Source organism: Oryzias melastigma, linkage group LG6 (assembly GCF_002922805.2).
Source record: "Oryzias melastigma strain HK-1 linkage group LG6, ASM292280v2, whole genome shotgun sequence".
NCBI classification, from domain to species: Eukaryota; Metazoa; Chordata; class Actinopteri; order Beloniformes; family Adrianichthyidae; genus Oryzias; species Oryzias melastigma.
In genome coordinates, this window is record NC_050517.1 from 22,266,052 (window position 1) to 22,293,416 (window position 27,365).

The 27,365-nt window shown below is 36.9% G+C and overlaps 2 protein-coding genes across 3 annotated transcripts; both read left to right on the top strand.

The window, feature by feature from the left end:
- The first annotated feature begins 519 nt into the window (after positions 1-519).
- prpf18 (PRP18 pre-mRNA processing factor 18 homolog (yeast)) lies at positions 520-6,762 on the top strand. 2 transcript variants are annotated; one of them, XM_024282510.2, is made up of 11 exons: positions 520-689; positions 1,639-1,716; positions 1,935-1,961; positions 4,254-4,355; positions 4,441-4,554; positions 4,656-4,802; positions 4,930-4,998; positions 5,255-5,395; positions 5,476-5,547; positions 5,634-5,789; positions 6,415-6,762. In XM_024282510.2, exons 1-11 carry the CDS (start codon positions 624-626, stop codon positions 6,493-6,495), a joined length of 1,053 nt encoding a protein of 350 aa, XP_024138278.1. In that variant the 5' UTR covers positions 520-623; the 3' UTR covers positions 6,496-6,762. The 2 variants fall into 2 exon arrangements, with proteins under 2 accessions (XP_024138278.1, XP_024138279.1); XM_024282511.1 differs by lacking the exon at positions 1,935-1,961.
- A 5,456-nt stretch (positions 6,763-12,218) lies between these two features.
- On the top strand, positions 12,219-26,056 carry si:dkey-234i14.6. The gene is made up of 5 exons (XM_024280805.2): positions 12,219-13,612; positions 17,708-17,886; positions 19,042-19,249; positions 21,551-21,764; positions 25,196-26,056. Exons 1-5 carry the CDS (start codon positions 13,127-13,129, stop codon positions 25,372-25,374), a joined length of 1,266 nt encoding a protein of 421 aa, XP_024136573.1. The 5' UTR covers positions 12,219-13,126; the 3' UTR covers positions 25,375-26,056.
- Positions 26,057-27,365: the final 1,309 nt, after the last annotated feature.

Sequence of the window (27,365 nt, forward strand, 5' to 3'; positions counted from 1 at the left end):
CCATCCTTATTAATACTATAGAAACTCCCGCTCTCCGTTCAATTTTTTTGAACACTTTGATGTGATGTCACAGCAAAAAAATAAAAATAGATACAAATTTACCTATTAAGTACAAATGATGGATAAATCAGAAGAGAACACATGACAATTCATTAGCAATATGATAAATTTATTTAAAAGTTTTCTCTAGGTTTCTTTTGAAACTTTTTGTCTAAGAAGAAATACTTGTTTATTTTCATATTCTCTTTTTGTTAAACTTTTTTTTTTTTTTAAATGCGTTTAAAATTGTGGTTTCAAACCTTTTTCCCCCGTTTTTTAAGCTGGAATGTCTAAATAAACCATTTGGAAATAAAACAAATAAATAAAACTGTATTTTCTACCATCCTTGACCAACTTATTGGTAATAGAAGAATTTACTGGAGACAGAGTTTATTTTCTTGCCTGTCAATTGTTTTTAACTGTTTTATTTTGAAAAGCTCAACCCGGTAGTTTAAACAAAACACACTTTTAAAATGAAAGTTCAGGTTTGCGATAGCTTCCGGTTCATTCGACTTCACAACAACTCTGTATCGTGGATCACTGTCGCCAAATAAACCAAGAGTTCCTTATATTTATTCAGTAAAATGGATATACTTAAAGCTGAAATAGCAAGAAAAAGAAAACTCCTCGAAGAGAAACAGCTTGTTGATGTAAGTGTCTGAAAATACCACATTTAGCTTTACAATTGTGTAGCTAGCTAAGTCGATCATGGCTAGTCTATTAACAACACGAACATTTATTTTCTTTAAGCACATAAGTAGCAATTGTGTGAACCCCGTAAACTGTGTAGTATGTCTTTAATGAATTGTTACAAAAATACAGAAAAGCTAGTTAACAGTTTAGCTTCTGAAAGGCTTATTCTGAACATTCGTATCGATTTTCATTTTATTCATTTATTACGTATGCTACGTTGTTTTGAGCTAAACTTTATGTCGAATGAACGACATTCGACTGTGTTGAACGTGGTTTAAAATATTAAAAATAGATTGTTTCTGTGAACTAACAGCTTAGCACCCATCGTTGTGAAACAAATGCGCATGCGTACAGTACATTGCCTCATAATTTTAGCATCATTTTCCTGAATCTACATAAAATCCTTATATCAATATGTGAGAAAATATAAGATGTTAACAGCATTACCAAATTATGTGAATTGAACTATAGGGGGAACGTACATGTATGTAACATTTTGTAGTTTATGTTCAGCTGTTCAATAAAAAAATACAATATGATTTTACTCTTTCAACATATTATCCTTACTAAAATGTTTTGAGTATTCTTACATCTTCAAAATGTCTTGTTGTTGGGGGATATTCATATTAATAAGTTTATATTTTGTATATATATATAATGTACCTGAAAAATAAAGTACATTTTATTATTAAAGTCCCCTCCAAAACTAAAGTTTGATCAAAATATAGCAGACAACTAATGATAAAATTTTGACAAATGTAATTTCTGTTTTGCAAGAAAAATAAATTCTTCATTTAGTGACTCATTATGTGAATGACAAATGAGCATTCATGCATGTTTGCGTGACAAAGAGACAAATCTATTTCTTTTCATTTAACATTAAAATAATTATTTTTGTCATTGCAGGACTCTAAGAAGTACTTTAAAAGGGCAGAACTTGCACAGAAAGAACAAGAGGACTACTTCAGACGATGTGGACTTAAGGTTGATGTTATATCGCTCTTGCTAACACATGTACCATCTCTTAACACTCACGTCTTAATCACTTTAATTTTGTGCATGGTGTGACTGTGATTCAGTGAAGTTCCTAAACTTTTGCCAGAAAGCAAAATATGGTCATCATGTCTTATCCGACTTTATGTAAGTGACTGTGTGTATTGTGCTGTTTTTCTGCAACTTGCCTCTGCTGCCTGCATCTGTAGGTGCAGAGAGAGACTCCTGAGAGACAGGTATGGGAATGCAAGGTTGCAAAAAGGATGCATGACAAAAGGATCTAACATGCTGTGTACCTAAAGCTTCCTCTTCCTTGGCCACAATTTTGACATTTATCTAATCAAATCTGTTAAGATGAACATAGATACTTAGTGGAGCCAACTTTATCTTTATTGGTTTACCTATATAAATTTAAAGTCTTAAAACACCAATTGTGTCATTTCTTTTTTAGAAAATCCTGTTTTTGTTTTCTTGTGGCATAGTAAAACCTGCCTGCTGAAATGCCTTTAAATTAGGCTAAACAAATGAGCTGAAAGAAACTTCAATTTCAACTTATTTTTTCACTTGTATGTGGTGAAGACAGGATTGAAGGTGTCACTTTCTACTTCCATGTAACCACAAAGATCAGATATCGTCTCCTCCAAAATTAGAGTTAAATAATAATAATAATAACATTTTGACAAATCCAAGACGTCAGCGCAGGTGCTCTTGGTGTTGAAATTAAAGCACAAATGCTACAGTTTTCCTGGTGTGAACTGCTGAGGATTGTGCTAAATATGACAAATTTTAGCTATCAATCATTGGTGAACTTAGTTTTCTGGTGAGGCAGGAATAATAGTCTTTATGAATATGATTTCTTTTTATGTAATTCTTATTTTGAGCAAACAATGAGTGAGTTTAGAGACTCCATATAAAAGGAAGAATAGTAAAACTCTCAAGCAGGACATTTTGCTACAACCTGTGAGGTTTGATAGGACTGAGGAACGAGATAAACCAACAGAAAATCATTTGGAACGTTGGAGAAATTCTTACACGTTGCATCTTGTTTTGATAATGCCATATTTTATCTAAATGGATTTGAAAACCAGGTTTTCCTTCCAAATGAAGCTACTAAACAACTGAATTCGGGGCCTGTGAGTTGATTCTTCTTTTCTGTAGTTGACAAAGAGGTTAAATGGATCACAGAGACGAGAACTATGTTGTCAATGAAAGACAAAAATATTTTTCTTTTTTAAATCAGAGTCTGCAACACATGCAGGAGGGGTAATTCGAGGTCCATGTGTCTGGCTGATAACAAAAAATGAATGTGTCACTGTTTTTCAGTGCCTCATATTTATCATTGATGCCCTGATTCATTGTAAGAAAATTAAAACTATTTTTTAATACTATGACCAGTAAATTTACTTTTATCAGTTTTTTTTGTTGAAATTTATAATTATTTTTTCTTTATAAATTCAAACAACTAGTGTTTAGGTGGGATGCTTAAATCAGAAGTTCTTAATTCATATTTTCTAATATTCAAAGCGCTCCATAACGAACCATTCTATGATGTTACCATTTGTTTCACATTGGGATCCATTTTAAGATTTAATTTTATGGAAAAAAAACTTGTTAAAAGCAGCTCAACAAGGAAAGGAAGCCACACCTGCTGTGGATTTCAGCATGGCATATTGAGCTGAAAGACAATTTTATTTGACTGTTTATAGTTTATTTTTAATCCAGCTTTGCTTTTTGTTTTTGCAAATGATCTGTGACACAAGCTTTTATATTTAAATTAACCACAAGTATTTTTTTTGTTAGATTGCACTTTTGTAAATAAGAATATTTATTTTTGTTCAGCGCTTAAGTTATGAAGCTGTGTGGGGTGTCTGTTTTTTTTATTTCTTTCATTTCTTCTTTCTCTGTTATTTTATCTATTATTTGTTGGAAGGTGTTTTGTTTCTGTTGCATATTTGTCCCTTAGACTGTTTCTGAAACAACAGTCTAATTGGTCCCTTGCATGTTTTCATGAAAGCATGATCTGTTTTATTATCATTGACATGCTCGCTTTTATAAAGCTTTAAAACTTGTACATAGATGATAATTAAAATAAGATGGAAATGTTTGACTATTTTTTTCTAATGTGTGTATTGTTGAGTTTCTGTTTTTTTTTTTTTTTATGAAAGTTACAGGTGAAGTTGACTTTATGAAGCGCTCTAAAAGCTCAGAGCTTCCTGTCTGATAAAGTCTTTTAAATTAAGTCTCACTAATGAAATATTAAGACTAAATCTAAGATATACTAGTTAGTTAATTTTCTCAGATTCACTTACCTTAATGATAGTTGAAAGCCTGAATGTCTTGCATCATGCTATAATGGGTTCATTCATTTACTGGCTTTATCTGCAGTTTCATTTCATTAAGATTTTGCCTTGAAAACTTCAGTTTTGCTTCATGGCTGCATTAGCAGTGACAGTTTTAACTGATTAAAATGTCTTTTTTTTGCCTTTAATTGATACCAGTTTGTTTGTCCTTTCACTGTCGTTCTGAAGATTGATCAAAAGGAGGAGGACGAGCCGTCCAGCTCATCCAACCCGGTATTAGAATTAGAACTAACAGAGGAGAAGCTGCCAATGACGCTGTCACGACAGGAGGTGAGGCCATGCATGACGGAAGCGTCTCTTTTAGCTTTCATGGAGTAATACACACTGGCTGTTTTGCTTTCCCACATTCATCCAGGTGATTCGGCGGCTTCGAGAACGAGGGGAACCGATCCGATTGTTCGGAGAGTCCGACTACGATGCCTTCCAGAGACTCAGGAAGATTGAAATTCTTACACCAGAAGTGAACAAGGTAAAATAGATTTAATAAACATGTAAAAATTCTTAGCATGTTTGGGAAGTTTTTAAAAATTAGGCACTCTTCTTAATATTTACTGTTTTGTTTTGTCGTAGGGTCTGCGAAACGACTTAAAGGCAGCCATGGACAAGATCGACCAGCAGTATCTGAACGAGATAGTTGGAGGAACAGAGTCAGGGGAGGTGGACACTCAGCACGACCTGAAAGTTCATGAAGAGAACACCACTATTGAGGAGCTGGAGGTACAGTACTCAGTGAAGTGTACCAGGATACCCCAGTCATTAATTAAGTAGTGACTTTGTTACTTTTTGTGATATTTGAGTGTAAGTTTGGGTTTTTGTTAAAGTTGTTATCATATTTCCTGACTAGGCTCTTGGAAAAACCCTGGGAACAGGGGATGACAGTGGAGACCAGGATGTTATCCACAAGGTTTTAAGGGTAAGGCCAGAAAATCCATTCCCACCTTTAGATCTAGAGGGAGCTGTTGGATCAGAATGTCTTCACTATTTTTGTGGTTGACGTTTGTGTTATTGCTTTAAGAACGTTTTTATAGATTTGGATCATTTTCTAATTTAATATTAATGATATATAGTTTCAAAAGTCATCATTAATTTTTTTTTAAAATCCACAAATACTTGGTCTTTGCCCATGAATAAATTCCTGAAGAAAAACTGTTTTCTTTGCTGCATTGTAGTTTCTTCTGGGCGTTTGGGCTAAAGATCTGAACAGTCGAGAAGATCTGGTGAAGCGCAGCGTTCAGGGAAAGCTGGCCAGTGCCACGCACTCACAGACGGAGTCTTATCTCAGGCCTTTGTTTCGGAAGCTCAGGAAGAAGGTAACTTTTTAAACAGTAAAACCGTCTGCAGTACAAGCTCAGAAGTTTAATTTAAGAAAAAATCATTTCATTTTTTTCAGAGTTTACCTGCTGACATCAAAGAGTCAATCACAGACATCATAAAATTCATGTTGGAAAGGGAATATGTGAAGGTATGCAAGTATTTATTTATTTTTTTACTCACTTCCTCTATCAAATGTTTGTTCCAAACAACTGTAAGCAAACAAATCTGTTGCAGGCAAATGACGCATATCTTCAGATGGCTATTGGTAACGCTCCATGGCCCATTGGAGTAACTATGGTGGGTATCCACGCTCGTACTGGACGAGAAAAGATCTTCTCCAAACACGTGGCCCACGTTCTCAATGATGAGACACAGAGAAAATATATTCAGGTGAGTTCTCTTTGTTAACTCGAGATCCGAGGTCAAAATCTATAGTCATTTTTATCACTACAATTGTAGTGAAGTACTGGCCATTATATTTTGGGGAATGTTTGTTGTGCAATAATTCAAATGAGCTTATTTTTACAATTCAATATAAAAGAAAGAAACAATTCAGCTTCTCTCGTTTTGTAGAGATAAAATTACAAATTACATATAATATTCATTTGAAGGCCTACTCCTATTAATATAGAGTTTTTTAACATGTTCTTGTGGATTTTTTTATGATAGAGTATATATTTTAAGAATTTGAATTTCTGAATATTTCTTTATTCAAATTGGAGCACTCAAAAATCTCCTTACCTTAATCCATCATGTTAAGATTTAGGTACCAACATTTATTTGTGCATAGTTTTTTTTGGCATTTATTTTAAGCTTAAAGGAAAAAAATGATAGAGTTCCCTAATCCCTGCAGTAAAAACCTACTTGGATCAGTTTTAAAACATTATTTTTTAAAGAATTCTTGCGTGTCTCATGTTTGACCAGACTGTGATATCCTAAGCTTTGTTTTTTGGAGTGCTTTAATGTTGAAATGAAAATGTTATTCCTAACTGGATGATGTCGTCTTTCTCCACAGGGGCTCAAGAGGCTAATGACCATCTGCCAGAAACACTTTCCAACAGATCCATCAAAGTGTGTGGAGTACAACGCTCTGTAGCTTTTGACTTTTCCTCTCTGTAAGATAAAGCTGTCGTGTTTATGGTAGTTTTCTTTTAGCTCTGCGCTCAACATTTCCAGGAAATACTTTAATTTTTTTCAGGAAGGATTACCATGTACATGTGCTTTTCTTAGTGTAGTGCTGTGGGAAAATACTGACTCTCAATAGGGTTAAGGATTGGTGAACCTCAGTGTCACATGGTCAGAAGTGTTTTATCCACAAACTTTAATACACACATAATAAACATCCAAAGTTTTCCAAAAACAAGTGCAGAAAGCTTTGTTTTTTTATGCCAAGGGACCTTTTTTAAACCATATTTTCTACTTTTTTTTCTTGAATTGTGTCTAATTTAACTCTTCAATGACTTGTTTTTCTGCTCTAAGAGGACACTCCTGTGGAATGAAGCTTTAAAACTAAAGTATTTCTCAAATTGGCAAACGTAACCTCCCACACATTTATTTATGTTTTTATATTTCACCACAAATTGAATCAAATTGCGTGTCATTTCACCATTGCAGAGAATAATCATTTATTTGTAGCATCTGTTAGGACTTAACCTGCTTATGCAATTACAAAAGTCAATGTTTCCCTTCTGAGATAATTGTGTTCTATAATTGCCAAGACTTCCACTCGTGTCTTCTGCAGCCGGACTGCTGAATGGATCTATTTTTATTCACCATAGCGTGCTTTGTCATTTTAAAAAGATGGCTGCAGAGGCTATGAAGGCCTCTCACCTCTGTATGGCTCAGTAAAGAACTATTTTTGCACTGCTACATTCATATTAATGAGTAAAGCATTAACCAGATGAAATAAATAATTGAAATTCCTTTTTTTTAAGCACAGCAATATGGGAATCCGAGGAATTATTAAAGCAGAACAACCACTGATTGGGAATAATAGTTTTGTTAAGAGGATACCATCCAGCCTCATACTCTGACCTTATTACTCTGAGTAACCATGGTGATCTGGTCTTCTCCTTGTGGTGATAGCATGTTCTTGGCTGCCCGAGACCACGTCACCACGGTTTCAGTCTGTCGGCTCTGAACACGTCAGTATTCAGAGGCTCATCTGTGCAGGTTGGCAGTGCGAACGCCATAAACCAGAGCTGGGATTTGAAATATGCACTTTGAGCAAGCGCTTTGGAAAAAAAAAAAAACAGCAAAGATGATCATTAAATCTTAATAGTTACAGTGGAAAAACAGGCACTTATCATATACATGTGATCTCATCTTAAGTCATTGTTTTTTTTTCTCTTTTTTTCTTCATCCATGGAGGCTTTCACTCGTCCGTCCTTGAGTTAGAGCAGGCCAAATAGTTTGGCTTGTATCCAGCCTAATCTGATGCGTCATTGTCAGCAATGATATTTGCCAAGGCCTTGAAATGACGCTCCAGCAGAGTGTTTGCCGTTCCCTTCAAAGGAAGAAGGTAATTCTTGCAGGCAGAAACATTGTACAGTGTGATTGCTTTGACGTCTAGTGCAAGAAAAACAGGTTTTTGAATTTTTGGTTCCTAAAGTTCAGGTTGACTGATCACATCTTTTAATGTTTACTCATTTTGGGACACATCATTAAAAAAAAAGAAAGAAAAAAAACTGCAGGTGGCCTCATGAAAAGTCTGGAGATATGAACTGAACTCCCTGACAACAAAGAGGGTTTGTGTTCAGTTTTATTGGGAGGGGGGGTTGTTTTCCTCTAACGACCTCAGATCTATGCTCCATCCCCATTAGTGACCATAAGATCTAGACAAGCTGATAAAACCTGCTGCCAGAGCTGCTTTTGTTCCCACACAGCACTGTTGTCAGTGATGAAGGTGTTGGAGACCCTCGTATTGCAATTAGCACATTCAAAGCCGAGCCATTCACAGAGGGGTTGTTTCCATAGCTCTTGTGAAAATGCAAATATTAGCATGACAGGGAGAAAATTAAATTAAAGCTCTTGTTCGGCGGCTTAATTGCTTTTTTTTCTCTATTGATTTTGGGTCACCGGAGGCATTAACAGCGAGCCCAGTCGGATTTGGATGAATAGTTTTTTGCCTCTAAATGACCGTGCTTTTGTTTTATTCAAAATGGTCTCACTAAGATGCTCTTTTGGTTTATTCTCTTAAAATGTATCAGTATAGATGAGTGCTGAAGTGTCATCATGTGATATTACAGATAATCATTTAATTTCCCGCCTGTCAGTCTCATTGACTGCAGAAATGACTACAAACTTGCTTTTTTTATCTGTAATTGAAGCTCAATTCCTCCTGGCTGGAGAGTTAGATTGTTGCCAAGCACCTGCGATTGTGGGAGCCAATTACTGGTGGAGGTGTAGTGTGTCACGCTGTTATGCCAGTCTCTCTTTTCTCTCTGCTTGTCTTTTCCTCCTCTATTTCTTTCAAAATTGATGTATTTTGATATAAATAACAACAACTATAAACTACAACAATGAATGACTATATAAAAAATGCCTTTGGATGCAGATTAAACATTTTTGAAGTTGAAGTATATATAAATAGCCCATCTATTAGGTGTTAAACAATTCGTTTCAATGACTCAATTCATATCATAATTTATGATTGACAATACGATTCGTAACCGATATTGGTTCATTTTGAACGATCTGATTCACTGACACAAAATCGATTCCACCAGTGTGACTTGGAGATAAATACCTGGTTGCTCAACAGTGCAGGTGTAGTTCCCCAGATTCCTTCTTTTTCTTGCAAGAGAGCATTTGGATGCTCTGGGGCAACAGCCCCAAACCATCACTGCTCTAGAGGAGATCTGCATGGAGGAATGGACCAAAATACCAGCAACAGTTTGTACAAACCTCGTGAAGACTTACAGAAAATATTTGGCTGCTGTCATTGCCAAAAAAGAGTATAAAACAAATATTTGAGATTAACTTTTATCATTGATCAAATATTTATTTTCCATCATAATTTACAAATAATTTATTTAAAAATCCGATCATGTGATCTGGATTTTTTTTTCTCCTTTTACCTCTCATAGTTGAGGTATAGCTATGATGAAAATTACAGGCTTCTCTCATCTTTTGAAGTGTGAGAAATTGCGTAATTGGTGGATGACTAAATACCTTTTTGGCCCACTGTATGTTTTTTATCTTATTATTAAACAAGTACCATCACTTTTTGTGGTTAGAGTTGCTGTGGTTCTTGTGTCTCGTCCACTGGGTAAATTGATCTCATCACTAGCCTCAAGTGTTCATTTTATCAGCTGAGCCTAAAAGGTCAGAGAATTAGTTAAAATTGCTATAATGAATGTGAATCACTGGAGTCACTCAGCAGGAGTAGGTGGAGGAGAAGTGATGTGAGATGTGTTACCCAACAACATCTACGTGTAAAAAGCCTCTTGTCTCGTTTCCAATCCACTTTTTTTTTTTTTTTTAGTGATTGTGGATTTTGCTTTTTTCTCCCAGCGAGTCACTATGATGAATTAGCAGCTATACCTCCATAAAAGTACATCTTATCTTCTAAATTAGCTTTGGCCTCTAAGAAGGGATCACCACTGAGAAATTATTTTTAGCTGCTGCTTCTTGATATTCCAATGAAGGGCAAGAGATTATGCAGCTGAAACATGCAATGTTAGATCCAGACAATGATTAACGGACTCCTACAAGTGACCAGAGGAAATGGAAAAAAACACGATCCAGTGGACAGTAGAAGAAGAAGGATGGATATCTATCATTTGTGATCACCAGACTCAAACCAGCATCCCTTTGTCAGATTGATCTTCATGATTTGAAATCTTTCTTTTTCTTCACTTTATTACTAGAAAATATTTGCACTTGTGTCACTCCATGGCCTTGTGTACACGGACATACGTGAAAGACAAAAGAGAGCCAGATTTGTATGGAGAGAAAATAGTCTCAAAACATTTGATTGTTAATTTGAAATTTGTGTCTGCCTGTTTGTGTGTGATGTTAAATGTGTGTGCATAATACTTGATTTGTAACTCATGCAATTCATTTTTCACACTCAAATATAATAAGTGGAAGAATTAGGGTGTGTGTCTGGCAATACGATACGCATCGCAATACATGCGTCATTTTGCAATATGTATCACAAGACAGTACCAGAGATAATATTTTACTTTTTTACTATTTTACTTTTTTAAATTATTTTATCTGAATATGTATTTACCTTTTACACAAATAAAATTATAAAATATATTTTTAGTGACATTTCTTTTTATGATCATAACATGAAGCACTGAAACCGTATGTCATATACAAGTTGCATTCAACCTAATCAAATTTAATGGTGCTTTTCTTTGAGTAATTTAGGAAATATTTAATCAGCACTCAACTTTATCTGATTTTCACAACAAAATATTTTTCAAAATAGGAAAAAAAATCCACAAAGATTAAATGTGTCTTAACCAGTAATATTTCATATGGTTGAGAAAATAAAGTGCTTTGTTTCTAACACTGCTGTGTAGTTGAACCAGTACTTTTAAAACGGATACTTTCCAGAAACATTTCAATGTATTGAAGCAGTGTGACAGGATGTGCCTAAGATGCTTTATTTCATTCTTCCAGACTGTCTGCACTGCAAACTCAGTTTTCACACAGTTGGAAGTAAACACGTATTTCACCACTCATTGCCACGACAACTGTCTCTTTTTTCCCCATAGTATTAAACATGTCGCTTTGATCCATCAAGTCGCCAAATTAGAATATTTTGCCTCTAAGTCCAGCAGTTCTGAACTACATTTTTGCTCATACGTAATTAAGTATAATCTTGGCAGCATTTTTAAACCAATACAAGTATCAGCAAACAAAGTACTATGATATTTCACTTCATAGATATTTTTTACACCCCTCGTAAGAATATGGAATATGTCAAAAGTGCATCAATATGAACCATTGAAATCTTAACTATTGATGCATATTTGTTAAAGAAAGTGGAAAAAATGACAAGCTTCAACGGCATATTATTTGCAATCTAAGTTCAAATCAGCTGATGGGAAAACTGATGCTTGTACCAGCATTTAAATGCATCTTGTACACAAGAATCTAAAGAAGTAAAAAGAGTCTCAAAACCCAGTGAGAACTTGTAACTTTGATCTGTGCATAAATGTGGTTTTGTCTGTGTGTATTAGTTTAGGTCAGAACTGTTTTGAGTTCGGAGTTAGTTTTAAGGTGGTGTGATTTCAAGTTGTGCGTGCATAAATTATAGTTTGTATTTTTAAAGTCCCACTCCAACTCGATATTTTTCTATTCTAAAGCATTCCCAGTGGTCTTTTAATTATGTTGATAACCTTTTTCAGCAAAATCAAAAAGCCTGTGTCTTTCTTTTAGGCCTATTTTCTTCAGAGCAGCAAAAACTCATTCATAATTTGATTTTGGGTTTTTGATGGGACTGTTGGTATTAAAGTTAGCTCCTATAATTTCCTATCAGTTATGCTCTCTCCCGCTAGCTTATAGCACCTCACAACTACGGATGCAACAATTCTTCGCGAATTGGTAGAAAAGACAATTCAAACTCGTCAGCATATTCATTGTTGCAGGAAATTAAAAAATAATTTTGTCACGGCCTGCGTCCAAATTTCGAAATGCAGAGCAGATGACATTTCTCTATGCAGACTTTCTGTGAGTATGTGCATGCGGCTGTGTGTGTGTGGCCTTAAAATACCTTTAATTCATTGTGTTGGGGAAAAAAATCGCAATTGAGATTAAAATTGTGAACTGAATTGAATCGTGGCTTGACTGAATTGTTACATCCCTACTCAAACTCTAAGCTAGCATTAGCATGCCAAAACAAAAATGGTGAGCAAGATCTGAGCTATCCAGCTCCACAGTTTTGAGTAAGATAGTTTAGATGAGGAAAAGGAAGACATACATGGATCTATTCATCTTCAAATGAATGTTTCAGAATTGTAGTGGAGTAAAGAGACATTGGTCTGCCTGTGACAGTTGGTGCGTCACAAACCTGAGCTTCTCCAAACCATGTTTTCATCTGCTTCTGAGCCAACATGATTTGAATACAGAAATACCAACAAGTGCAGTTTTAAATTATTTTATACACATCCTATCACTAAGTATCATATCATTAAGTATTATGCATACACAAATCAACAATTGTGCACTCATAAATCCAAACAGTAAGACATAAGTTACATGTCAAGTATTAGGCACACATGTTTTGAGACTGTTTTATCTCCATACATCTCTTGGTTCTACAACAGTCAATAAGTTCTCACGGAGTAAAAAAAAAAAAAAGCACATATTTTTGTTCCTTAGTCCGCGTAGAATCATAAGCAGATGTAAAATGGACTACTTTTTGTGTTCTTGCTTTTCCTTCTTTTTTTATATAGACTTTCATATAAGACAACATAAGACCCATCGTTGGTCCTATAAGTTGTTCCTTTAGTGCTGACGTACTCTGTGCACACCTTAGATAGAGGAGAGAGAAACGGAGCGACACAGGAGGGGGAGTCATTCTGCAAAGACCCAACTTGCAGCCGGGCGCAGAGAGGACGCACGCGGCGCCGCTGGACATGCATGCAGCTTCTCCCGCTTCTCCCTGAAGTGAATGCATGGATGATGACAGCGGGGCTGGCTGAGTAGCGCGCACGGAGAGCCCCCGGCATCGCCCTGGCGCTCATCTGACGGATTTCCCCGGAGCGATGGACGGCGTGCAGCCAGGAAACGCCGGAGTTGCCGGGATCGGGGGGGACGCGGAGGGAAAGTACCGCGCTCTCGCCTATGACACGGCGGTCAGCACCCTGCTGGCCGTGGCCCTGTACGTGGTGGTGAAAGTGAGCCTGGACGGCTTCCGGCAGTGGCGGGCCAGGATCTCGGTGCTGATCGTGGGTTCGGGACCCGTGGGGCTGACGGCCGCCCTGGTCGCTGTCCGCTCCGGGAAGGTGCTGAAGCTCACCGTGCTGGACGAGAGGTACCGGAGCGCCCTGCTCTGCCGCCCCCAGCAGATCGCGCTGGACCCCCGCAGTGTGAAGTTCCTGCTGGGACTCGGAGTAGACTTTGATAACATGGAGGGCTGCTGGAATAACGGACACTTCTTCACCAGAATTGGAGTTTTTCAGGAGTACCTGCTGAGCATCCTGGAGCAGAAGAAACAGAGAGTGGAGGTCAAAGTGCAACTGGGAACCAAGGTAGGTTCTTTTTAACAAACGAAAGCTTTACAAATCATTTAAAATACTTTAAAACATTTCTAGAAACATATAAAATACCTTCTTGGGGCTTTAATTAAAAATTAAATCTCAGAACATTTCAACTCATGAACTTCTCTAACAAGATGTCATTCAACTAAACTTTCAGTGAGTTTTTATAACCTCTTAGAAAATGTAAATAGAATATGTTAAAAAAAATGTCTGTTTTATTTTGTGTATGTAGAGCAGAAACAGATTACACACAAAACACTGTCCAAAAATAAAAGTGTTTAGGAAAAATATATAGGTATGATTATTGATAAATATACAAAGTATACATAAATTGGGATGTCCGGGAATAGAATTTAAATGGTACCACATGAGTGTTTATTAGTACTACAAACGATTATTTTAATAGTCGACTTATCACCGATTATTTTTTTTAGATTAGTCAACTAATCGAGTCATGCGCAAACTGGATGTAAGGCACACATCTTAACCATCATTAGCTGTAAATTAACTAAAAAATAAATATATAGCATTACCTGTGATAATACTAGTGTGAATGCTGTAAGCGGAATTCGACCACTTAAGATGCTAGTTCTGATAGCTGAAGATGGTGAAATTAATAGCTCAAAACGCTGAAGCTAATAGCTGAAAACGCTGAAGCTGTTGGCCGCTAAAATATTAGTTAAATGCAAAGTTAGCCTAAAAACTGAAAAAAGCCAAGTTAGCCAAAACAGGTAGCATGTAGCTGGGGTATTACCCAGTGTAAACTAGAAAATAGCCTAAAAGACTGCATAAATCCTAAATTAGCTTAAATAGCTAGGATGTAGCTCAAATATTAGCTAAACTCCAAATTAGTCTAAATAACTGAAAAATTCCTAAATGATCAAAAATAGCTAACATGTGACTGAAATATTAAACTCCAAAATGGCCTAAAAAACTGAAAAAATCCCAAATTTGCCAAAATAGTTAGCATGTAGCTGAAATATTAGCTAAACTCCAGATTAGCCTAAAAAAAACCTTAATAAATGCCAAAATAGTCCAAAAAGCTAACAGAATGCAATTATAACTTTCAACTTTACTACACTCTGACTCCATATATTATAAAATAACGACTAATCGACTATTAAATTAGTCGTCGGCTATTTTAATAGTCGATTAGTCATCAATTAATTTTTGTAATAAGTTTGGTCTTTCTGGGGCTAGGGTCTGCAACCTGCTGCTGCGGAGCCACATGTGGCTCTTTTACCCTCCCATTGTGGCTCTTTGGTTAAAGAAAAATAAAAAGTTCTGGGTTTTAAAAAGGAACTGCAAAGTAAAAGGTATTAAAGTAAAAAAGAAGATGTTTCAACTCATTCGCGAAAATACGGTAGAATTTATTTTTGTTTGTTAGATTTATGAATTTCTGGCAGAGATGTGGTACAAACAGTAACATATTTATAATTTTTAAATCATTACTGACATTTCTCTAACTATTACTACATTTGCTACACTTAAATGATCCGGAACCAAGATGTCAAAAGGTATAAGCTATTTCTTTGGGGTTTTTTAAGCTATTTTCTCTTTATGTGTATGTTTTATTTATGTCAAATACTATTATTTATTTATTTTTTTTTCTTTCTTTAAAAAAAACGTTTAGTTTTTCCTTTAAACCAGAGATATAATATTATCATACATTTATTTTGATTTTTTGCATGCTGGTAAAATATTCCCAAATTGACAACAGGATAGTACCTATATGGTGCTTTTCTACCTCCCTTTTTAAGCCCAAAGTGCTCTACCGTCACAGTCGCGTTCATCCATACTAATGCCTAACACTGGCGCCAACCTATTAATCACCAAAAGCAAAGTGGAGTTCAGAGTCTTGCTCAAGGACACTCCAACACATGGATGTGCAGGATGGTAACCAAACCGCCAATCTTCCGATTGGACATCGACTGCTCTCACTGCACCACAGCCGCCCGGTGATGAAAAAAGAAGCTGAGATCCTTGAGCTTTTCAGTAAACCTAAACATAGCCCACATTCCCTCATGATCTATTGGACACCATGAGATACAGGAAACACAATAATCTCTCATCTTAAATTCAGTTTTCTATGGAATACTTTGCTTCTTTAAACCCGTTCGGTGGTAGAATGTCAAACAGAAAAAAAAAAACAGCTCATCAGTGAGAATAACTTGTTATATAAACTGACCTCAAAGATCCCTTTCTACAGTTTTTAGGTCAGCAGAAAATTAATGACAGAATTAGAGTAAACAAATCCTTACCCAAGCAAATTACAGCATCGAAATAAACCGGATTTGACATGTAATCCTATTTGTGTTCAAAAGGATTTATTTATCCTCAGGAGGGCTTGTTAAACGACTTGTTTTTTTGTTTTGGTCTCCTTCAATCCACTTACCACAGTTTTGTTCGGCAGCTTGATTTTACAGTCTTGAGTGCACCACAAGTCTGATCGACGTGAAAAGGAAATGTTGTAAAGAAATTTTGTGAAAAGGACATCCTTCCTTCAGTGAGTGCGTTACAGCAGCCTCCACTGCTTCCAGCTTGACCTCAGCTTAGGACAATGAAGTGACCCAATAACACAGAAAGCTCAGAGCGAGCAGCGATTTAGTGTTCAGTGAATGTTAACATCACAGCTGGAAGCAAAAGAACAAACTTAATTACTGTTCCATTGAAGCTGAGCATTGTTCCAGTTTTTGTGACAAAGCTTTCATTCTTTCCTTTACATTCCTTCATCTCAGGAAACAAAAGAAAGTATTTTTATTCTTCTTATTATTACGCCTCAAAGTGTTCCCACTCCCCCTCAGGATCTATTTCCACATCTCCCCTCATATCTGCTGCCCTGCCTGACGTCTCATGACTCATCCCCCTCTGTAAGACAGAAGAAAAAGTCTGTTCTTTGATCACTCCAAACTTTAGCTTCATTTACAGTTAGTGTCAAGCCTGCCATTGACTCGTGATTGAAGAAGACAGTGATCTTGATGATGGATACCCTCCTGACCTGCTGCTGCAAATCCCTTCCAGTGCATAGAAGATCTTTCATCTCACCTATTTAAAGAGGTCTGACTGAATTATATCTTTTGATCTCCGGTGCTTGTACCGTAACAGGCTTTCTTCTCCAGTCTGCCAGGCTGCCTCTCAACCCGATTTTGCTGCCCCTTCCTCGTCCGTGACGCTGAAAGGCAGCGCTGCATCCACCAGAGCAAAGTCATTAATCTCCCAGAGAGATGATTTATTTGTTAAAACAAACACAACCAACAGAGCAATTTTAAATGGCTTATACCAGCATATTATATGACAATCCACCTGCTTCCTGCCGGAGATTAATTGGTAGTGGTGGAAGGAGAAGCCAGATCTGCTGGTTGAGCTACAATAATTGAAAATAAAAACCAAGATCCTGGAAGTGCTTTTTTAAACTTAAATGAAATAGGATGAAAGTGACCCCAGAAGTCTTGCGAAATTCTCAATAGATTGCTTGTTTGAAAGAAGGAAAATAATTTTTTATCCTTTTTTGAAGACCAAATACTGTTTTGTAAATAGCAACAGCCACTAGAGGGCACTGTGGGTGAGTGTTAGTATTTGCTACTGACAGCAACGCAGAAGAAGAAGAAGTGCCGCTCACTTATCCCGGGTTGTTTCCAAAGCGACATGATGAAGAACTCAAAGGATTTAGTGACTTGTTAGTTATCTGAATGTTTGTTCATATGTTACACTACTAGATTCCAAATACTCAATATTATCAGAAGTATTGGCTCCTCTGCCTTGACTCACATATGAACTGAAGTCCCATTCCTATTCCTAACCAATAGAGTTCAATATGATGTGGGTCCACGTTTTGGAGCTATTATAGCCTGAACTCTTCTGGGAAGGGTGTCCATGAGGATGAGGAGTGTGTTTCTAGGAAGGATTGACCATTCTTCCAAAAGTACATTGGTCAGATCACACACTGATGTTGGTAGAGAGGGTCTGGTTCTCAGTCTCTGCTCTAATTCATCCCAAAGATGTCCTATCATGTTGAAAGAGGAATCAATTAAATAAGATCAGACACTATTTCCATGTAAACGGAACAATTTCTCATCTTTGTTTCAGTTTTCAGAAGAATACCTGAGGCGGATCCCGCACAGTTCTTGGCCCCGTGTGATCGTGGTGGCCGACGGCTCGTGCGGCGACTCCTGCTCCGTGTTGGGAATCAGCTCCGACTACTCGGTGGAGTCCTGCCATGCGTACGGAGCGAACGCCACCATAGAGAGATTAGACCAGAGACAGGTCTGGAAGCACGCAAAGCATTTTGTCACAGAGTCAAAAGCCATGCTGTTTGTTCCAGAAATGTCTAGCCTTTTCCAAATGGGAGTTGATTCGCCACTCTGACCACACGCAGACCTCCTCATATGGCAGATGAGCACATTATTTAACTCATGCTGACGAGCAGATTTCAGCACACTGGGGTTTTGCCAGCATTGGCGCTATTTACAGCAGTTTACGATTGAGTCTGTAAATTGAATCAGCTGAAGTGATGGCATTATTAAAGCTTCAAATGATGATTTAATGGGCAGATGCTTCCTTGGATGAGGAGCTGTTTCTCAGAAAACATCAACTCAATGGATGACACGATAATCACCTGAAAAGCTGGATTTCTTGAACCGATTTTGGGTTCAGGAACAAATCCTTCCATGATGTGTATCTGCTATTTAAAACAAACAAAAATAAAGCTTTTCTGTTGATTTACAGATTAAAAATGTTTAAGATGACAGTTTTTTCCACCACAGATCCTATGCATGTCATTATCCAGGCTAATAGCTGCGTGATTCATTACGGTTGACTCATTTGGATGAAAGTCACGTATTCATTATTAAATTATGTACGCTCACAATACAGATGACTTATTTGGAGGAAGGAATAAGCAGGTTGAGGTTAAAAGCCTGAGTAATGGAGAAAAAAAAAACGCTTGTTGTTTTATGGAAGCATAACTATTCATCTCAGGTCCTCCGTAGAGCCTCTGTGGCTGGCTTTTATTGGTCGCTTTTTCCCTCAGGATGCTTTCTGTAGTTATCGAATTTTCATCCCAAGATGCAATCTGGTCCTTCCGACTGCCTAGTCTGTTGTTTCCCAGTTGTCGCTCCATCCTTCACCCCCACCCTCTGCTGCTTGTTTGATCCTTCTTGCTGCTTTTTATCAGTAGAAGGAAGATCGATTGGTTGTGTCTAGAGAGAAAATTGCCGAGCCAAGGAATAAGAATCAGGCTATTTTAATCTCCAACAAAGAGGAATCAGCACTTTAGACAGCTGTTATGGTTTTCTGTTTATTTCTTCTGTGTCACACTTTCTTAACACTCAGTTGTTATCATGCACAGCACTGATAATTTTCTTTCTTTCTGACATCATTTGATTTTTTTTTCAGTTTCAGTTTATTTTATTTTCCAGACATCCCACGCCGGAGATCCGCGCACACAGTCTCTACTTTGACCTGTCTGCCTATGGAGTGGAAGCCCTCCGAGAACACAGGAATCCAACAGCCAAGTCTGGCTTCCACTTAAAGATCTATGGTACCTTCAGGAACCGCTACATGGCTCTTGTCTGCCCAAGTTCTGACACCAAGATGGTCCGCTTCCTCAGACACACCTCAAACTCATCTGTAAGAATTTTATTTCCATTCAAAAAATCTTTTTTTTGTTTGTTTTTTTCATTGCTGTTGGTAAAAAGTCCTGTAAATGTAAAAGGAAGTCCATTATTGAGGCATAAACTCAATACTGTCACTGCAAAAATGTAGCCTAAAGACCAGAAAAGAAAATTAATCTTAGGAAGAAAAACAATTAAACTGGTGAAATATCCTAAAAACAAGGTTTTAACCCTCTCGGTTACAGATTTGCAAAAGCTAAATGCCAACTACCTAATTACTCTACATTCATATTCTATTAGCCTTTTTTTGTAATCAGAAATATATTTTCCCCAAATATATATATTTTTTTTACACAGCAAATGCAGAAAACAGAAATCAATGGTTAAATGCAAATACAAAAATTATGTTACCAAACCCACAATTTTGACTTCTGTCCTGATTTATTGAAATCAGTTCACATGGAGACCGCCTCCTCTCTTCATAAAGTCTGTTAGCATCACAGCTGGGTTTCTGGAGTTCAGAGAGTCTGTATTCATTTTGCTCTCTGAGTCTTCAGCCTCTGAATTTGGACAGCACTAATAAGTGCAGCCGTGGCAGCAGCTTGCCTTGCAGATCTACTTCTTCTTCACATTCTATTGAGCAAATGGACTTTGATGCACTACAGCGCGAGTCCATTTGTTGCCTAAGCGTGTGTGAGTGCTTGCATGTTTGTTTTTGCCGTGTGGGCATACTGCTGTGTTTGAGCTGAAAGGAAGGATGAGAAAAGAAAAAAAGAAGAGGAGGAGGAGGCGGCCTTCGTTTTTTTTCTTCCAGTTTGTGTGCACAAAATGGCAACCATTTATCTGTCCTCGCACATCAGTGACAAATTGAGCGGCAACATCTCCTCCTGCGCTCAGCAGCATGCAGGAGGCACAGATACTTGGCTGGTGAGGCTGTTATCACCGGCTTTTCATGTCTGATCACACAAAGCCTGCAGCATCAGCACATCAAGTGGTTGTGGATCACACAGGTAAACCGTAAGACCATTTATGGAGCGCTTGTTGCTATGTGGGAGGCCATTCAAACGCACCGTTACTTGGTAACAGTTGACGTACAGATAGGTACAGGTTCAAGAGCAGAGCTGAACAAGAAGGAGGAAGAGAAGAAAACAAAATAAGGACTTTTATTCATTAGATGTAGACCATTGAAAGTTAATTTTACCAAAAAAATAAATGTATTTCTTTAGGAGAAACGGATTTGAAAATAAAGCACCATGTTATTAAAAGTGGTGCTTAAAACTCTTTAGTCTTTAAAAAGTTAAAAGTTTGGCCACTAATGGTGATTTCTAGATCAGCCTTAGTAATGTAGTTTGTGAAGAAAAAATATTCCTGTAAATGAGATGATAAGATTCATCGTCAAATTTAAAAAAATTAAACATACAAGCTTGTATGCACAGAAAAAAGCACAAAAAATGAAATTAAGCTGTTTTTATGCATTCTTTCTCATTTTATCTTTTTCTAAAAATGTTGTACCAAAGGCAAGTAAAAAGCATTTCCTTCCAGAATTTACTTGTTAATAACAGTGAAAAGTAAAAAAAATTATAAAAACATTACTATCAAATATTCAACACTCATTTTTATACTTTGAATTAAAAGTTTGGTGGTTCTGTAGCATGAGGGAGAACAGCATGCTGGATCAAGACAGGGATGTGAACAAGTGCCTTAACTCTGAAGGTGAAATAAAAATGTGAACGCTCCTTAAACATGACTAACAAACAATCAAAAACACACAAAATAATTTATACATTAGGAATCGGAAGAAAACCCCAAAGCTGACCTCTTTATTAAATTAAAAAGTAAGATCTATAGAGCTGTGAGCTGTAGAAAATGATAATAAAATTAGCATTATCAGTTTCACTAAACCCCTTCTTGTTGTCTAAAACAATACATGTGATAATTTGCCAAGTTTTCAAATAATTTAAGGTTTAAAATGTCAGACATAATTTGACATAAATTACTGTTACATTGTTAAAGCCCCACCCCAATGATAATCATATTATTGGTGTTTTTAACATGGTCTTGTAGCATTTTTCTCATGATGCCGGACATTTCTAAAAGATTTAAGATTAAAAGTGTGTTTCTGAATCAAAAGACCAAAGTCTCCCAGCTGTGCTCCTTTCTGACACTTCCACTAGTTAAGTTGAGGAAATTTGTTCAAAATAATGTCGTAAAAAAGTAATGACGATTGAAGCAGAACAGTCATAACTGAAGGATGAAATGTTCTCAACACAAAAGTAGCAATATGTGTCATGTAAATGTGTGTGTGTTGTTTTGCCAGATCATGAAGAACATTTTTTACCAGTCCTTCAACGCCTACAAGACGGACATCGAACCTCGGCTCAATGACGTGACGCTTCACCACATGCAGTGCAGCCGCCGGCTCTTTGAGATCCAGCTGTCGCACAGACGCATCAGCGCTGCCTACATCGAAGGTGACAACGCTGCTGTCATCGTGGAGGGGGAGGCTGCACGAGTCCTCAATTTTGACACAGGTATATGAAACTCACTGCACACCAAAAGCGATAAGAAATATTTTCCCAAAACTACTACAGTCAAAAGCACCTTTTTTTTTTTTGCTGAGCAGTTAAAATATATCCAAGCAACTTTTTAGAGTTTGGAAAAAAGTGGCCAAATCTGCAAGTTGTTCCACTTAAACAGATAAGAAAGGTTTGCGATGTTCATTAGTGAAACTATTCAACTGTAAGAGACAGAATGTAAATAAAAATCCAAGAAATCACACGTATGATTTTTAAAAAGATTTATTTGTAAAATTGTGCAAACATAAATATTTAGCTCCTAAAAAAAGCAATAATTCAATCCCTCACAGAAATGTTACTTCCTCTTTTAAGAAGTTCTTCTATCCTCCACTTGTTTAAGGCCACCTGCTTGAATTGGTTAAATTTATACAACACACCGGTTCACACTCTTAAACATTCTGACTACAACATCTTCTCCATGCTCCATGACCAATACCAAAGAGCTGTCGAAGGACACTAGGAACAAGATGGTACACCTGAAGAAGGCTGGGATGATCCAATCTACAATAAGCAAGCAGCTTGATAAGAAGAGATTAACAATTGAAGCATTTTTTTTTAGAAAATGGGAGAATTGTTCTTCCAGCTGGAGCGTTAGATGAGATATCAGACAAGAACAGCACAGAGCTGCAAGGGGAGAACTGGTCAATGACCTGGAGAGAACTGGGACCACAGTAACAAAGGTTACTATTAGTAAGACACTCAATGTAAGGCTTGGGTCAACCGGACCCCATAAGATAGTACAAGGGTTAAGCCAGAACATGTCTCCCAAGTTCTCCTGAGACCACCTGGATGACCACAGAAGTATTGGGAGAATGTCATGTGGTCAGATGAGTCGGTTTGGTGTGAACTCCGCTTGTCATGTGTAGACTAGGGCTGGGAATCACTGGGTACCTCACGATACGATACGATACGCGATACATGGTGGTGGAAGCATCATGGTATGGGGGTGCTTTTCTCCAAAAGGGAGCTGTACAAAGGAAATGATGATTGTGGCCATGTATGGTGAGATTTTGGGCCTCCATCCATCAGAACATTAAGGATGAAACATGGTTGGATTTACCAGAATGACAATGATCCCTAATGCATCATTGGGCAATCAAAGAGTTTTTTTTTTTTTTTTTTTGAAATATTAGTTAAGTTTTGAAGTGTCCTAACCCTTTCTGGACCACAATCTGAGGAGGGAAGTCTGTGTTGCCCAATGACAAAAAAAAAAAAAAAAAAAATCATAGCTCTTGAGAAGATCTGAATGGAGGAATGGACCAAAATAGAAGCTACAATGTGTTCAAATCTGGTAGAGACCAACAGGAAATGTTTGACCAAATTTGACAAGTTTGACAAATTATTATGGTGAACTTTTGCTATTGACCAAACACTTATTTTCTGCTCCACTATATAAATAGAAACTGTTTCTCACAGTCGAAGTGTATCTATAATGAACCCCTTTCATTTTTTCAGTTGGGAAAACTTGCAGACTAGGCGACTGCCAAATCCCCTTTGTGTTCTTTTATAGCTATAAATAAAGGGGCCTGTCAATGGAGTATAAAAGTACACATCAATAAACATTCATACAGCAGTGGTTTCCTGCCACCGCAGGAGGGAAATGTCATCTGGATGTTATTTTCCTCAGCATTCTCCACTTCATTCTTTAGCTGGCCAATTTCCTGGAGATGGGTCGTATGGTGTTCTATTTTGGAGAGCTGGGGAGAAACTTGTTAGAGATAAATTAAATCAAATGTTGACATTTCCACTGGTGGATGAGAGAGTTCCTCTCTGCATTTTTAGACTGGTGAAACTGCTGTAAGTCTTGTTTTTACATACAATCAAGTGTGAAATAGTCAGAAAATTCACTTCAAAGTTTCCATTGTTCGTCCTAAATGCTTTAAACCCTCAGAACCATTCATAGGTGTGATTAAATAGAATGATTGATCCCATCTGAAACTAAATGTGTTGATTTTATGTATGAAAAGTCAAAATTTGGACACAGTGAGCACCACAAGTGTTTCTTTTAACCCTTGTGCAGTCTTAATATTCTATTTACTACTCTTGTTCGGGTCAAAAATTACCCACTCTGCAGATGTACAGAAGTATGGGAGTGAAATAGTTTGTGCTTCAGGACCTAATGGTGTGCATCTAAGGTAAAAAAAGCCTTGAGGCTGAAGAAAATGGAAAACTTTGATCCCTCAACCTCTACTAGCTGACTGAACTAAAACTACTTGGGTAGGTTCTGTAAAAACTCAGATATCGGAGGGATATTGGACGCTACAATCTGCAGGGGATCAAATTTCCTCTTGTCTCTCTGCTGTCATCTATAGAATTCTACATCACAACCTTTTCTGAAAGCTCTTCAGTTGTATTTTTGGAGGATGTCAAGCTACAGACATGTCGCGTGCGTCCAAGAACTCTCGTCTGGCACATTCTTAAACATTTGTGTTCACACTGAACAAGCAGAGAGGGGCTTCCTCTTCTAATTTTTTGCAGTTTACTAGTACATGTAAACCTTCTACAATGTCAGAGTTTTTCTTTTACTGCTCTATTCCGATACATGAAAGACTTGGTATCATATAAATCCGTCTGGGCTCAAACCGCTAAAATTAATTTCTCCTCCTTGATCAATTTTCAAACAGTTGGCACTTTTATGAATTGAAAGTAAATTGAATCCATAGGTTCTTACCCTGATTGGTCAAAGTTTGACCTGTTTTATCTTTCAACGTGCGTTCAATGTTTTTTTTCCCTGTGACCCCACCCACCTATATAAATACTGCCCCTTTTTTTCAATAAAACTTTATAGTTTTACACAACATCGACTACTTTTCAAAATAAAGGGAAGAAGTTTGCTACGGTGAAATTAAAATGTAAAAATTCTTGTGTTTCATGAGAAGTGCAAAGCTGATCCATGAGCTTATGCACATGTATAGCCCAAAAACAGTTGTAGAAACTTGCATAGATACACGTGGACGCAGGAGTTTTGAACGCACAAGTCTGAAGCGGCCTTTTTCATTGAAAAAGTCGCAACTAAAAAATACAGGAAGTCATGTCAGAATCAACAACATGGCAAAAGTCGACCCCCAACAGAACCTGATCTTATCTGATCTACTGAGTCCGGATTTCTGCAGTTATCTTTGAAAGGTAGAATTAAGATTTTTCATAACAAATGCACAGAGTTGCATTATTCAATATCTGTAATCAGGCCCGGCCCCGAGCTGCATGGCGCGCGAGGCAAATGGAGATTTTTGGCCTGCCCTGACTGCAATACATTCAAATTTCCTTTACATTTTTTGATTTGTAACTTAATTTAACAATTATAACCAGATGCAAAAATGAGACAAATTCTATTTTCTGTAAACGTTTTCCTTTTCTCGCCTCCCCTCAACCCATCCTTCATCCAGGCTTTGGAGTCAATCTGGGGATGCGTGGTCTGGAGTCCGTGGGGACCTTCATCTACCGGGCAGCCACAGCCGTGGACCAGAATGATATTTTGGAGGCGCTGTCAGCTAAGATGCAGCACTCCAGACAGGTGGCTGAGACATTCAAACACACAGGCCTGACCGAGTCCATGTATGAATGAAGGTAACGGATGGAGGACTTGGTGGATGGTTAGCGCCCCCCTGTGGGCGGCGGTGCCTTCATAGGAAGGTGTTCAGTAAAGGGAGAAGCAGACTAAGTGACTGCAAACCTTAAGGAATCTGTCATTTCTGTGTTCTTGTGATGCACAGTTTCTGGGAAGTTTGCAGGAATCCGTGTTGTCATTTATATTTTTCAACATTTCATATTTTCAGAGGAGCCTTTTGTATCATTTTTCACTGGTGCAGTAAAACTACGGTCATTCATCAGTAACACTCAAATGTAGAAACAAACGGAAAAAAACATTTGACTTAAAGTCATTTCCACCTGTGTTTAACTCCCTGAAACAGACAAATGTTGAACTTCAAGCTCATGGACTGCCTGATGCAGCATTTCTGAAGGATTAAAAAAAAAAAAAAAAAACGAAGACCACACATGTAAAGCAGGAGGCAGACAGCAGCCGTTTCACCGTGTTTATCTGATGACGTGGTGATGATTGTCTTTGAGTTTGCTGCAGTGGCCTGTTTCCCTGAGCTGCCTTGTAAATGAGATGTTTGATTACAGGAATAAGTGGCCTATGACATATATTGTATTTTTTATTTTATTTTACATTTTGGTCATTGTGATGTGAAAAGCTTTAATAAAAAACGGTGATGTGCCAATAAAAGTTGGGGAAACATCTACAAGAATGACGTGGCTGTTGTGTTTGTGGAAATGACTCATTTGTTCTCCAAACCCAAATAGATGGCAGGAAGAAGAAACTACTTTTAATGCACATTTCATTAATTGCAAAAAGACTAAAAAAGAAAAAAGAACAAATTAAAACAAAAATATTTAGCAAAAAGGATGAAACCATCAACTGGAAATGAAACATTTTCAGACGTTTTTTTTTAAAGGAGAACATAGGGAATCATGCTTTTAACGTTTGATAAGTTGTTTTCCTTACAAAAGTACTTGAAAATGATCTTCTAACTTGATTTTGTTTGACTTTTTGTTGTTTTGATGAATCATTGATTATTTGTTCTAGCTGACTATAGTTTGTCTTTTATTTGTGAAACATGCAGATTTACAGATTGCTGAGTAAAATGTATTAAAACATATTTAGGAACCAGCAGCATTTACCATGTTATGTGGTGCTGCCCTCTGGTGGTGTTTCAATCTTACTGCATTTGATTGATATCAAACCAGAAAACCATCTTCTCACTTTACACACGTTTTTATTCAAGTTTACCCACATAACAAGCTATACCTTAAGGTTGTTTATATTTTTAAGATATTTTTTTTTATTTTTGGGATGTGGATTGTAAGCTTTTATCACTGCATCTGTTCAGTGAAAACTTCATCAGGACAGTCTGTTTTTTTTTTTTTTTTTTTTTTTTTTTTTGGGGGGGGGAAACAAACTTTCATGATTTTTTTGTTTACAGAAGACAATTATAAAGACAACTAGATATGCAGAGTAAAAGTTGACCACCCTGTTATTATGGCTTAAATCCCATTTTTATTAATCTTTTATCAATTGCTGTAAATATTATGTTGGATAAAGCAAAATGTAAGTAAGAACATTTAAAATTCTCTATGATCCAACAAAACATTCTGCATTTGTTTACTAAAATTCTGTTCAATTCACAAACACAAAGCTAAAAAACAAAGCAAACAAGTAAGATTTTACCACTGGAACTAGATGATAGTGTTACCCATCACATCTAGGCAGAGCGAAGACTGCTTTAAGTCTGGAGGACCCTTTAAAATATATTTGTTCTTTAATTCTAGTTCTTTGAAATTATCTTAAAAAAACAAATAAAGTTTAAGATGGTTACTAAATGATGAAACAATAATTAAACAAAAGTAGGAGAAAAAAAGAGAAAATAATACAACGTAATGCTTTCAAATGTCACCTTTGAATGGAGAGTTTGATGAATATTAAGCTAATTTTCTTCAAAATTTTTACTTTTGCAGTGGTCAAATATTCTACAAATTTACAAAACATGATCTGAT

Excerpts from the sequence above, each read along its gene's own strand:
- prpf18 (XM_024282510.2), top strand. The coding sequence starts at position 624 with ATGGATATACTTAAAGCTGAAATAGCAAGAAAAAGAAAACTCCTCGAA. Across the intron at positions 1,717-1,934 it reads TCAGACGATGTGGACTTAAG|GTGCAGAGAGAGACTCCTGA; the intron begins GTTGATGTTATA and ends CTGCATCTGTAG. Across the intron at positions 4,356-4,440 it reads TGACGCTGTCACGACAGGAG|GTGATTCGGCGGCTTCGAGA; the intron begins GTGAGGCCATGC and ends ACATTCATCCAG.
- si:dkey-234i14.6 (XM_024280805.2), top strand. The coding sequence starts at position 13,127 with ATGGACGGCGTGCAGCCAGGAAACGCCGGAGTTGCCGGGATCGGGGGG. Across the intron at positions 13,613-17,707 it reads AAGTGCAACTGGGAACCAAG|TTTTCAGAAGAATACCTGAG; the intron begins GTAGGTTCTTTT and ends TCTTTGTTTCAG. Across the intron at positions 21,765-25,195 it reads AGTCCTCAATTTTGACACAG|GCTTTGGAGTCAATCTGGGG; the intron begins GTATATGAAACT and ends TCCTTCATCCAG.